Below are 14,202 nucleotides of genomic sequence, written 5' to 3'. Positions count from 1 at the left end.
GAAGCTAGCAATTTTATATTTGAAATGCGTGTGTATCTATTACTTTGCCATTTATTCATGGATTTTGGAATAACTTGTTTTTGACATTGGTGGAGTTTTGAGACGAAAGTGGAATGCTGGAGCATCTGTGCCCTATGAACTTGTTATGTCAGAAGCGCAACAGTGTTTAAGTTTGTGGAGTGAACTTCTATTTTCAAGCAGTTGAATACACACTTAAAATATGTCATCACCATGAAGTGTAGATGTCAAAACAACTTTATCAGGACCAGTGATCCACATGTTCTTAACTTATGTGCCCTTTAACTTTCACATTGGCATGGTTACTATGTATGTGACGGGCGTATTTTTAGTCACTCCTTAGAAAGCATTTTTGTTATATTAACAGTGATAGAGAAGTTCACGGACAATGTTCGGTTCTGCATAATCTGTAACTACCTGTCCAAGATTATCCCGGCCCTGCAGTCTAGATGTACAAGGTTCAGATTTGCCCCCCTGTCCACTGAACAGATGATTCCACGCTTGGAACATGTCATCAGGGAAGAAAGGTAACCAATAGATGCCTTGTTCTATCGTCGATATTGTACAGAGAATTAAGGAGATTTGGAAAAAGAAATAAAGGTTGAAATGAGGGCCATCAACTGTTGGACCCCTGCAAATGTCTACCCTTGACTTACACCATAATTAGAGTTCTCAATTGCTCATTGATAAAATTGTGACTTGCAATAAGTTCATTGAATTGCCCCTTAGATTCTTTGTCAGATTGCTCTAATGAAGATAAAAAAGGTTTATTTTTCCCCTACCCATTTTACTGGAGGGGACTTATGGTTTTTGCTCTGTGCTTCCTCTGTCTGCCACACTTTTCTGGAACCTTCGATAACTTAAGTTCTTCATATTTTTTCATGAAACTTGAAACATGGATAGATGGCAATATGGACATTATGCAGGCAGTTTATTTCATTTTGTTTCTAGGTCAATAATTTTGGTTGCTATGGCAACAAGTAGACAAGAAATATTGCTGCAAATGGTGAAAATGGCTAAAATTTTCTGGATCCTGCAATAACTTTAAACTTTCTTCATATTTTTTCATGAAACTTGAAACATGGAAAGATGGCGATATGGACCTTATGCACGTCATTTCAGTTTGTTCCTACATCAAAAATTCTGGTTGCTATGGCAACAAATAGACTAGAAATATTGCTTAAAATGGTGAAAATGGCTAAAATTTTCTGGATCCTGCGATAACTTTAAAAGTTCATCATATTTTTAAATGAAACTTGAAACAAGGATAGATGGCAATATGGACATTATGCATGTCATTTCATTTTGTTCCTACATCATAACTTCTGGTTTCTATGGCAACCAAAAAACAACAACAACAAAAATTCTGACAATGGTGGAGCCGTAGGGGACATATATTGCTTGGCCATAGTCTTGTTTCTTTTGATTTTGGGAACGTGTACTGTGTACAAGGAGGGATGAGGTTATGTAGACTATGTAGCTCCTGACACGGCTTATGGATTTGTGTCCACTGGTCCGGAGCTTCACTGGCTGCATGTGTCATAAGTTCCATTTTCAAATTACCGGTCATCTGCTGTATTATGCATGATGGTATTTTGGATTGAAATTTGAAGTGGTACAAATGATAATAAGTTCTTACCTATGACGTATGTTGCTCTCTTAAAGGTCACAGTGGACACTAGACTCGTGACTAATTGTGGTATTTTATTTTCATAGCTAAGTCATATTTTCGTCATGTTTTGGCTTGTAGTGTCACCATTACTCCAGACGGAATGAACGCAGTTGTGACCCTTGCCAATGGAGACATGAGAAAGTCACTCAACATTTTACAGGTAACTAAGAAGCGTGCGAGTTATGGAAATATAACTTTGCACACAGCAAAAGCAATTAAACATCTCTAACAATTGTTTTGTACTGTTTTACAAAGAATTTCAGCGTTGTCATAGTTAAGGCAAAAGTTGAATTCTTCAGAACTTTTGGCAGTATTGATACAGAGAGAGAGGGGTGAAATTGGAGTCACTCTGCATTTTGGTTTGTTGGTCTGCATAAAATGTTACCCTTTTTAGCTCACCTGAGCACAACGTTCTCATGGTGAGCTTTTGTGATCGCCTTTTGTCCGTCGTCCATTGTCCGTTGTGCGACGTCAACATTTGCCTTGTTCACTCTCTAGAGGCCACATTTATTGTCCAATCTTCATGAAATTTGGTCAAAAGATTGGTTTCAATGATATCTTGGATGAGTTTGAAAATGGTTACGTTTGCTTGAAAAACATGGCTGCCAAGGGGTGGGGCATTTTTCCTTATATGGCTAAATATGGCTATAGTAATATCTTGTTAACACTCTAGAGGCCACATTTATTGTCTGATCTTCATGAAACTTGGTCAGAAGATGCATCCCAATAATATCTTGGATGAGTTCGAAAATGATGCCGGTTGGTTGAAAAACATGGCCGCCAGGAAGCGGGGCATTTTTCCTTATATGGCTTTAGTAAAACCTTGTTAAGTTTCTAGAGGCCACATTTATTTTCCGATCTTCATGAAACTTGCTCAGAAGATTTGTCCTACTGATATCTTTGATGTGTTCAAAAATGGTAACCTTTGCTTGAAAAACATGGCTGCCAAGGGGGCGGGGCATTTTTCCTTATATGGCTATAGTAAAATCTTGTTAACACTCTAGAGGCCACATTTATTGTCCAATCTTAATGAAACTTGGTCAGAAGATTCCTCCCAATATTATCTTGGACCAGTTCGAAAATAATGCCGGTTGGTTGAAAAACATGGCCGCCAGGGGGCGGGGCATATTTCCTTATATGGTTAAAGTAAAACCTTGTTAACACTCTAGAGGCCACATTTATTGTCCAATCTTGATGAAATATGGTCAGAAGATTTGTCTTAATGATATCTTGGATGAGTTCGAAAATGGCTACGTTTGCTTGAATAACATGGCCGCCAAGGGGCGGGGCATTTTTCCTTATATGGCTATATAAGGCTATTGTAAAATCTTGTTAACACTCTAGAGGCCACATTTATAGTCCGATCTTCATGAAACTCGGTCAGAAGATTCATACCAATAATATCTTGGACGAGTTAAAAAATGATGCCAGTTGGTTGAAAAACATGGCCACCACAGGGGCGGGGCTATTTTCCTTATATGGCTATAGTAAAACCTTGTTAACACTCTAGAGGTCACATTTATTTTCCGATCATCATGAAACTTGGTCAGAAGATTTGTCCCAATGATATCTTGGATGAGTTCGAAAATGGTTTTGGTTGCTTTAAAAACATGGCCACCAGGGGCGGGGCATTTTTCCTTATATGGCTATATAAGGCTATTGTAAAATCTTGTTAACACTCTAGAGGCCACATTTATAGTCCGATCTTCATGAAACTCTGTCAGAAGATTCATACCAATAATATCTTGGACGAGTTAAAAAATGATGCCGGTTGGTTGAAAAACATGGCCACCACAGGGGCGGGGCTATTTTCCTTATATGGCTATAGTAAAACCTTGTTAACACTCTAGAGGTCACATTTATTTTCCGATCATCATGAAACTTGGTCAGAAGATTTGTCCCAATGATATCTTGGATGAGTTCGAAAATGGTTTTGGTTGCTTTAAAAACATGGCCACCAGGGGCGGGGCATTTTTCCTTATATGGCTATATTTGGCTAGAGTAAAACCTTGTTAACACTCTAGAGGCCACATTTATTTCTAATCTTCAAGAAATTTGGTCAGAAGATTGGTCTCAATGATATCTTGGATGAGTTCGAAAATAATTATGTTTGCTTGAAAAAAAATGGCTTCCGAGGGGCGGGGCATTTTTCCTTATATGGCTATAGTAAAATCTTGTTAACACGTTAGAGGCCACATTTACTGTCGGATCTTCATGAAACTTGGTCAGAAGATTCATCCCGATAATATCTTGGATGAGTTAAAAAAATGATGCCGGTTGGTTGAAAAACATGGCTGCCAGGGGGCGGGTCATTTTTCCTTATATGGCTATAGTAAAACCTTGATAACACTCTAGAGGCCACATTTATTTTCCGATCTTCGTGAAACTTCGTCAGAAGATTTGTCCCAATAATATCTTGTTATCTCAGGTGAGCGACTTTGGGCCTTTCAGGCCCTCTTGTTTAGTGTTTTCCACATTCATGAAGCCATCAATTTTAACTGTAGGGTTTCATCACAATGAAGCTCTTCCATTCAGGATGTTTTTTTTTGTCCGGAGTGATCCTCACATCCATAGATATTTACCCTTGAATTAGTGATTTTGAAAGTGCTAATTGGGAATTCAGTTTGACACCTTCTCCTGCAAAAAAAGTTTGACACCATTTTCCTTCAAAAAAATAATTTGTTTTCTGTTGTCCCATAAAATTGCTTGCATTTATTGGGTGAACAGATTTAAATTTCAAAAACTAAATGAGAAGCATTTTTGTAGGTTATCCCCACAATTTTGATTTAAAATGTTTCAGCCAAACATATTAGGCATTTGCAGAAGAACGTTGAATTATTAATTCATCATTTATTACTTAATAGTATAAACTATTTGTAATGCAACACTTTCACTCTTAAAACATTAAAAAAGGAATAATTGCAAGCATTATTTTCTTGCTCATCTGAATATCATTAAATAATAATCCACAATTGAACACCAAAAGTTCTGATAATATTAAAGATATTTTTTTATAAGATTGCCCTTGTTAAAATGTTGATCCTTCACCTGTAGAGCTGTTCAATGGCGTATGATGAGATAGGGGAGGACAATGTGTACACCTGCGTGGGACACCCTCTACGTAAGGACATTGAGAACATTGTCTACTGGATACTCAACGAGAACTTCACCACAGCATTCAACAGTATCCTTAAAGCTTGAACGTAATCAAACAAACACACCTGGGATTTTACAAATCCATTTTCTGTACGATTCAGGTAATAATCAATTGATTTATAAAATAATATTACCATTTATTCTCTTGTGTTAGACTATATGACGCACCTTCAAATGCAGCAACTAATATTTTTTGTAAAGAAACATGTATTAAAATTAGGGATGTCAACGAATATCTGAATATTCGGTCCCGCACAGAATATTCGAATAGTATTTTCCGAATCATATATTTGGAAGAAAAAAATAAAATATAGAGTATTTGCAAAGACTTTGTATTCGTGAAATTTGCTTCAAACATTGTTAAAAAAGTTGTCCTTCATCTCATGGTGTTTATTCCGGTAGTCACGATAATGCGTCGCTATGGTGATGACAGTACACATGTCGTAAATCCCGCTTATTGCCAACCTTTAGGAAACTTTAAATGACCAAAGACAGTCACTTTGTGTCAAAATTATGATAGGTGCAAATCACATCGGCAATTAAAACGCCGGCCCGCACTTGATATAATGACTTGAATTACATTTTAAATGATCAAAGATTAAATGAGTAATGGAAAAAACGACTTGGTGTAATAAACAAATAAGAACTTATGCAAAAAAATTTGATTGACGTAAATCACGTTCTCCAATCAAAAATGTTTTTTTTTTGCTCTAATTAAATTGAGTAAATGCGTATCGTGGTTACAATCACGTTGTCCAATCAAAAAAAGCTTTTAGAAATAATTTTCTCAACCTCTAATGAGTATTAGCGTATCGTAAGGTCCAAACTTTAATTAACCACTCAAAATTCAATTAGGTACATTACGTAAAGAAATGTTTTTGGTATTTCGCCCAATATGTACAATTTTAAATGTTTAAAAACAGTTTTTATCATTCAATTTTAACAATTACATCTTTTTGACGTTGTCAACATTGAAAGCTAGACGTGGCTGTTACCATTAAATTTCCGCAAGAATAAACCCACCTTCCTTCCAATTCCCCGATTCCCCTACCCATCTCCCTTTCAATGAAGAAAAAGTCCGATTCCTTTGTTCGATCAAGCTTTCAAACAAATATTCACAAATTTTTTATCAAAATCTAATAAAAAATAATCAACAAAATCAACTTCGAATAAGAGACGGCAACGCTGTGTCAATATTTAGTCACTTCCGGTGAACTTTTGGTAAAAACAAAAGTAGAATTCATAGAGTAATGGTACGGTAAATTGTTGATTCTTTTCAAAAGATGTTGACCGAATATTCGTTCGGAATGATGACCGAATATTCGAATACCAAAATCAGTATTCGTTGCCATCTATAATTAAAATGATATACATTTAATGCGTATAGATGGAGGGGCTTAATTACAAAAACGTGTTTCACCTTAACAATTGTGCAGACATAATGAATTTGAAGACAGCAAAAGGTTTAGCTCTGCAAGATATACTTACAGAGGTTCACCAATATGTTCACAAAGGTAGCTCAAGTTTGTACTCGGAAGTTTCACAGATTTTAAATCGCAAGTCATACTTTAGTTTACAGTTTAAAAATACCTGCCAATATTTTGTTACATTGCCAGCTACCGTATTGGACATTCTGAAATTTTACATCTATTAAAGATGATTTTTAGCTCACCTGATTGCTCAGGTGAGCTTTTGTGACCGGTCTTTGTCCATCGTATGTCCGTCCGTCCGTTAACATTTGCTCGTAAACACTCTAGAGGCAACATTTCTTGTCCCATCTTCATGAAACTTGATCAGAAGCTTTGTCCCAATTAAATCTCGGCCGAGTTCGAAACTGGGTTGTGCCGGTTCAAAAACTAGGTCACTAGGTCAAAAAAAAGAAAAACCTTGTAAACACTGTAGAAGTCACATGTCATGCCCGATCTTCATGAAACTTTGTAAAATGTTTGTCTTAATGATATCTTGGTTGACTTCAAAAGTGGTTCCAATCCGTCGAAAAACATGGCCGCCAGTGGGGGGGGGGCAGTTTTCCTTATTTGGCTATAGAGAAACCTTGTTAACACTCTAGCAGTCACAATTTTTGCTCAATCATCATGAAAGTTGGTCAAAACATTGGTTCAATTGATGTCTCAGACGAGTTCGAAAATGGTCCAGATCAGTGAAAAAAACATGGCCGCTAGTGGGCGGGGCATTTTTCTCTATATGTTTATAGTGGCAGTTTTCCCGATTTGGTTATAGAGAAACCTTGTAAACACTCTAGAAGTCACAATTTTTGCCAAATCATCATGAAAGTTGGTCAATACATGGGTTTTATTGATATCTCAGACGAGTTTGAAAATGGTCGGGATCGGTGAAAAAACATGGCCGCCAGTGGGCGGGGCATTTTTCTCTATATGTAAATAGTGAAAACATGTGAACACAGTAGAAGTCATATTTTTGGCCCAATTTTCATGAAATTTGCTCAGAACATTTGTTTCCTTGATACGAGAGTTGAGTTCAAAAATGGTTCCGGTCAGTTGAATAACATGGCTGCTGGGAGGGGGGCAGTTTTCTCATTATGCCCCCCCCCCCCTTTCAAAGAAGAGGGGGTATATTGTTTTGCTCATGTCGGTCCGTCCGTCCACCAGTCCGGATGATAACTCAAGAACGCTTATGCCAAGGATCATGAAACTTCATAGGTACATTGATCATGACTCGCAGATGACCCCTATTGATTTTCAGGTCACTAGGTAAAAGGTCAAGGTCATGATGACCCGAAATAGTAAAATGGTTTACAGATGATAACTCAAGAACACTTATGACTAGGATCATGAAACTTCATAGATACATTGATCATGACTTGCAGATGACCCCTATTGATTTTCAGGTCACTAGGTCAAAGGTCAAGGTCACGGTGACCCAAATCAGTAAAATGGTTTCCGGATGATAACTCACGAACGCTTATGCCTAGGATCATAAAACTTCATAGATACACTGATCATGACTCGCAGATAACCCATATTGATTTTCAGGTCACTAGGTCAAAGGTCAAGGTCACGTTGACCCGAAATAGTAAAATGGTTTCCGGATGATAACTCAAGAACGGTTAGGCCTAGGATCATAAAACTTCATAGGTACATTGATCATAACTCGTTGATGACCCCTATTGATTTTCAGGTCACTAGTCAAAGGTCAAGGTCACGATGACCCAAAATAGTAAAATGATTTCCGGATGATAACTCAAGAACGCTTCGGCCTAGGATCATGAAACTTCATAGGTACATTGATCATGACTCGCAGATGACCCCTATTGATTTTCAGGTCACTAGGTCAAAGGTCAAGGTCATGGTGACCTGAAATAGTAAAATGGTTTCCAGATGATAACTCACGAACGCTTATGCCTAGGATCATAAAACTTCTTAGGTACATTGATCATGACTCGAAGATGACCCCTATTAATTTTCAGGTCACTAGGTCAAAGGTCAAAGTCATGGTGACCTGAAGTAGTAAAATGGTTTCTGGATGATAACTCAAGAACGCTTATGCCAAGGATCATGAAACTTCATAGGTACAACGATCATGACTCGCAGATGACCCCTATTGATTTTCAGGTCACTAGGTCAAAGGTCAAGGTCACGTACACCTGGATAGTAAAATGGTTTATGGATGATAACTCAAGAACGCTTATGCCTAGGTTCATGAAACTTCATAGGTATGTTGATCATGATTCGCAGATGACCCCTATTGATTATCAGGTCACTAGGTCAAAGGTCAAAGTCACAGTGCCAAAAAACGTATTCACACAATGGCTGTCAAGGTCATGGTGACTCATTTTAGAAAAATGGTTTCCGGATGATAACTCAAGAATTCTAACGCCTAGGATCATGAAACTTCATAGGTACATAGATCATGACTCGCAGATGAAATAATGATGAAACTTGACCAGGATGTTTGTCTGGACAATATCTAGGTCAAGTTTGAAATTTGGTAAAGATTGAATGAACCGACTCCTCTCAGGTGAGCGAACTAGGGCCATCTTGGCCCTCTTGTTCAAGAACTGTTTGCACTGTAATGACCTGCTTTATTCCAAAATGGGTCAAATGCCATATGCAGCCAGTGTTGCACCGGCCAAGCCTGCCCATCTGCTAATGAGACTTTAAACCTTGTGTGACATCCAAGTGGATATGTTTGCTCCTGACCAGAATGCGCGATTGCACAGGCTACGCTGGCAAACTATAGCATAAGACCCATTTTTGCTTGATTTCAGTATATAATTAAAAACCTTTTGAGCTGTCGCCCTTTACTGTTAAATGTTTCTTGTGACTGGTAATTTATTTACTTGCTCCATCAGAGCTTAAGATCAGGTGAAAGTTTTGGGGTGAATACACCTGTATAAATGTTACTGGTAATCGTATTATATATTGCCAGAAGCCAGCTTTGCACAATTGTGACTTATTAAAAGTTTCTGGGTCCTAAAAATAAAATGAAGGTAGAAAGGAAGAAAGATATAGTTTTGTTGCAGTCTGACACAAACTTTTCAAGGCTATATTTCAGAAACTGTAAGATTCAACATAAATCTTAATGGGTGAAGAGACATCATGGAGGAAAATTTCCACACACAAAAATTGAACCCTTCACTTAAATAAAATATATAAATAGATTAGAGTTATTGCTCTTTGAAATTTTTGTATGATATAATAGTGCATGTCTAAATTTCAGATACTATACAATATTTAACATGGATGTATAGATATCAATGCATAGAAGTGTCATGCACAAGGACCATAACCCTACACTTTCTTAAACTAGAGTTATATTTGTATATTGCCCTTTGAAGTTTTTGCCTGCTGTTATCTTTCAGGGCTATATTAAGATATTTTGAACAGTATATTATGTAAAGTTGGAATAAGACATTAATTCTAGAATGGACTGTTTCAGTACCGTATGGGCAAGCCCCCTTTGCTCATACACCGCATGGGCAAACCCCCTTTGCTCATGCACTGCAAGTGTATGAGCAAAGGGGGTTTTCCCATGCGGTGCATTAGCAAAGGGGGTTTGCCCATGCGGTGCATGAGCAAAGGGGGTTTGCCCATGCGTTGTATGAGCAAATGGGGTTTGCCCACACGGTGCATGATCAAAGGTCCATCTAATTTTAATTGATAACTCTATAATTTATGGCTTTAATCTTTGTTTTTATGACCACTGACATTTGCATGGTCAAAACCAAGCAAATGAAGCTGAAACAGTCCATTCTGGAATTAATGTCGTATTCCAAGTTTACATAATTGATTGTTTTTACAAGATTTAAACATACATGGCAAAAATACAAAAATAATCATTTATAAGCATAAAATAAAACAAAAATTTGTTTGATTAGGTGGAATATCAATTTTAATTTACTCGTGATCATAGAAAAAATATATTTTCACTTGTGCCACAATCATTTCTATGATCACTCGTTAATTAAAATCAATATTCTAGCAATTCCAACAAATAATGTCTATTTATTCTTCTGTGTATAATTATCAATTCAATGCAATAACTCTATAAGTACTTAAGCTAGGTTAATAGATATCCTTACTCTGACTTCAACAACATTAATTGGGTATGGAACTGCAGTTGTGTCTGTGACAAAGCTCTTGTTTTATTTGATACTTGGCCTGATTAGTTTGTTATATTTTCAGTTGATTTGCCAATGCATGTCCGTCTGCATCTGCTTGAAAAAATGGCCGAAGTAGAGTAAGTTGTTATTTAGCTTTACCACAAATGTCACTCATATAAGCAAAGAAGTAAGCTGTTATTATGCAGGTTTTTAACGCAATTGATAATCCATTTGTTTGATTGGGGAATGGCGGTTTTTAGACTATAACTTTTGTTTGGATCTTGATGAAAGTTTGGCTGCAGCATGCTCACATGGAGTTGTAGGTTTGGATTGTAATTGGGGCTGTTCAGGTGAAGGCCACTTTTGCTAAACATGGAAAAACGGTTTTGCTTTAAACCTTACAGCGCTGAAACCGAATTTTAAAGGCCTTTGCAAACAGTTTGGATCCAGATGAGACGCCACAAAACGTGGCGTCTCATCAGGATCCAAACTGTTTGCTATTCTGATAGTATCCTTTGAAAAAAATCGAAGAAAAAGCTAATTTTAGAAATTAAGCAGACGACATTTTAGCTGACAACAAATTTCCCAGCATGCAAAGGGTTAAACTTCAGTTTGGATATAATTAGCTGCATGTAAAACTTACATTTGCCGTGATCTCTGATAATGACTTATGGTTTCTATTTTTTAGACAACAACATGATTTAGAAATAATGTTTGTATGCGTTATTTTCATCAATATCAAGATTCAATGATCTTTCAAAAACAGATTTTAGTTTTTAGCTCGGCTGTTTTCGGAAAAAACCCGAGGTATTGTCATAGCCACCTCGCTGTCTGCCCATGCGTGCTAATACCTTTACATTGGCTCTAAAATCAAAGTGCTTCCACCTACAACTTTGAAACTTCATATGTAGATGCACATTGATGAGTTCTACACGCTACACCCATTTTGGGGTCACTAGGTCGAAGGTCAAGGTCACTGTGTCTGACAAGCTTTCATTTATTCAAAACTGCACCCGCAGCCGAGCGTTGGCACCCGTTATGCAGTGCTCTTGTTATATGAAATAATTGAGCTAGATTATGCAGGATATGCAGAAAATACATTTATGGAGAACCAAGAGGACCTATTAAATTTGTGGTTAGCCCCATAGATGTTTGTAGACATACATTGGTCCATGTTTCAATAATTACTTTTAAATTTTACAAGGCAATAATTTGGAAATCTGTGTACTGTGACACATCTAGTTAAATGACAACTGTATTGGTTCACACATATAGCAAGTAACTAAATCCATTTTCTTCCACAGGTATAGGTTGGTCTCAGGGACCAATGAGAAGATACAGTTAAGCTCCTTGATAGCAGCCTTCCAGGTGACAAGAGATATGATTGTTGCTGAAGCCAAGTGAATGGGCAGCATACTTGTGGATGCTTAAGTAATTGTGCAAAAGAGTCATGATTGCATAAATTATTGTACAATAGACTCATGTTTGATATGAACAGATATTTGCATATTGTTCAGTGTGTACTAAAACAACAGATAATTAAGGGCCTGTTAAAATTGTCATGTCAAAATACACAGACGTTCTGGTTATTACAACATAATTTCGATGGTTTTGTGGAGATACTTTTAGTGAAGAAGAACTGGTAAAAAACTGTGAATCAGATTTGCCTGACTCGTTGTAGTACTGTTACCATAAGAACAATATTCCACACACCTGAAGATCTTGGATTTTAATGCTGTCCAAGTGTTTTAGAATTATATCTAAAGAATGCAATCCACCGGCTGTAAAACTGTATACATTGATATTGCTTGTGTTCTTATTTCCTCATCTTTCTGTATTAAGAGTGAGAGGGTACACTATTTTTAATTCTGTATGCAAAGTTCATCAAGCAATCTAGGCTTTTTCTTTGAAGTCCATAAAATGTATTTAAATCAATAATGTATTAAATTTTACTTCATCTATCTTTGTTTGTTGTCTTTCATATATATATATATGTTGATACCTTATACACTGTATGTGAAACTTGTAAGGCAAAATACATTCTACTTAGATTCAACATACTTGATTTTGATAAACAAAAGTAGGAAAAAATGTGTTTACACAAAGAAGTAAGCAAAATGTTAATCAGTTCACAAAAAAGTAAGCAAAAGGTTCATCAGTTGATAAACAGCCTATGGTATTTCATTTTATGTGAGCATATTAAAAGACTAGAACCCAACACCATAATGTTTAATTCTTATATCAGAACATGAAATAACACTTTACTGGCCATAAACCTGGTAAACCCTAAACAATATTCTTCATTCAAACATACTGTACAAACTTAAAAACCCTTCAACATGTTAAATTTAATGTGTTTAGACTGGGCAACTGACTAACTATTAGACAGGGAAAATGACCATTAGACTGGGCAACTGATAAACCATTAGATTCATCAACTGACTGACCATTAGATTCATCAACTGACTGACCATTAGACTCATCAACTGACTGACCATTAGACTTGGAAACTGATTGACCATTAGACAGGGAAACTGACTGACCATTAGAAATATCAACTGATTGACCATTAAACGGGGAAACTGACTGACCATAAGACTGGGCAACTTGACAATTAGACAGGGAAACTGATTGACCTTAGACAGGACAACTGACTGACCATTAGACCCATCAACTGACTGACCATTAGACTGTGCAATTGATTGACCATTAGACTCATCAACTGACTGACCATTAGACTCAACAACTGACTGACCATTAGACTTGGAAACTGACTGACCATTAGACTCATCAACTGACTGACCATTAGACTCATCAACTGACTGACCATTAAACAGGAAAACTGACTGACCATTAGACAGGAAAACTGACTGACCTTAGACAGGAAAACTGACTGACCTTAGACAGGGAAACTGACTGACCATTAGACCCATCAACTGACTGACCATTAGACCAATCAACTGACTGACCATTAGACCCATCAACTGACTGACCTTAGACCCATCAACTGACTGACCATTAGACCCATCAACTGACTGACCTTAGACCAATCAACTGACTGACCATTAGACCCATCAACTGACTGACCATTAGACCCATCAACTGACTGACCTTAGACCCATCAACTGACTGACCATTAGACCCATCAACTGACCAACCATTAGACCCATCAACTGACTGACCATTAGACCCATCAACTGACTGACCTTAGGCCCATCAACTGTCTGACCATTAGACCCATCAACTGACTGACCTTAGACCCATCAACTGACTGACCATTAGACCCATCAACTGACTGACCATTAGACCCATCAACTGACTGACCATTAGACCCATCAACTGACTGACCTTAGACCCATCAACTGACTGATCATTAGACCCATCAACTGACCAACCATTAGACCCATCAACTGACTGACCATTAGACCCATCAACTGACTGACCTTAGGCCCATCAACTGACTGACCATAAGACCCATCATCTGACTGACCTTAGACCCATCAACTGACTGACTATTAGACCCATCAACTGACTGACCATTAGACCCATCAACTGACTGACCATTAGATCCATCAACTGACTGACCATTAGACCCATCAACTGACTGACCATTAGACCAGGCAACTGACTGACCATTGGATAGGGCAACTCACTGAACGTTAAACTGGTACCTTAATGGCGATTTGAATGAAGAACTGACTGAGTCAAACCAAAGCAAGTAAATTTGTATACAATTTCATCAAACAAAACTAGGATATTTATTTTTTTGAATTAA

General features: G+C 37.3%; 1 protein-coding gene across 1 annotated transcript in view; it reads left to right on the top strand.

Moving 5' to 3' along the window:
• The window catches only part of LOC127834383 (replication factor C subunit 5-like), a 56,897-nt gene extending 44,511 nt beyond the window's left edge, over positions 1 to 12,386 (top strand). The window contains exons 6-11 of the mRNA XM_052360197.1: positions 386 to 545; positions 1,769 to 1,850; positions 4,745 to 4,874; positions 6,283 to 6,360; positions 10,510 to 10,564; positions 11,732 to 12,386. Coding sequence (XP_052216157.1) covers positions 386 to 545; positions 1,769 to 1,850; positions 4,745 to 4,874; positions 6,283 to 6,360; positions 10,510 to 10,564; positions 11,732 to 11,831 — 605 coding nt within the window. The 3' untranslated portion in view covers positions 11,832 to 12,386. The remainder of the gene's footprint in view (positions 1 to 385; positions 546 to 1,768; positions 1,851 to 4,744; positions 4,875 to 6,282; positions 6,361 to 10,509; positions 10,565 to 11,731) is intronic.
• Positions 12,387 to 14,202: the final 1,816 nt, after the last annotated feature.

This window comes from Dreissena polymorpha, chromosome 1 (genome assembly GCF_020536995.1).
Source record: "Dreissena polymorpha isolate Duluth1 chromosome 1, UMN_Dpol_1.0, whole genome shotgun sequence".
Classification (NCBI taxonomy): domain Eukaryota; kingdom Metazoa; phylum Mollusca; class Bivalvia; order Myida; family Dreissenidae; genus Dreissena; species Dreissena polymorpha.
This window is presented reverse-complemented; position numbering and strand designations above follow the sequence as displayed.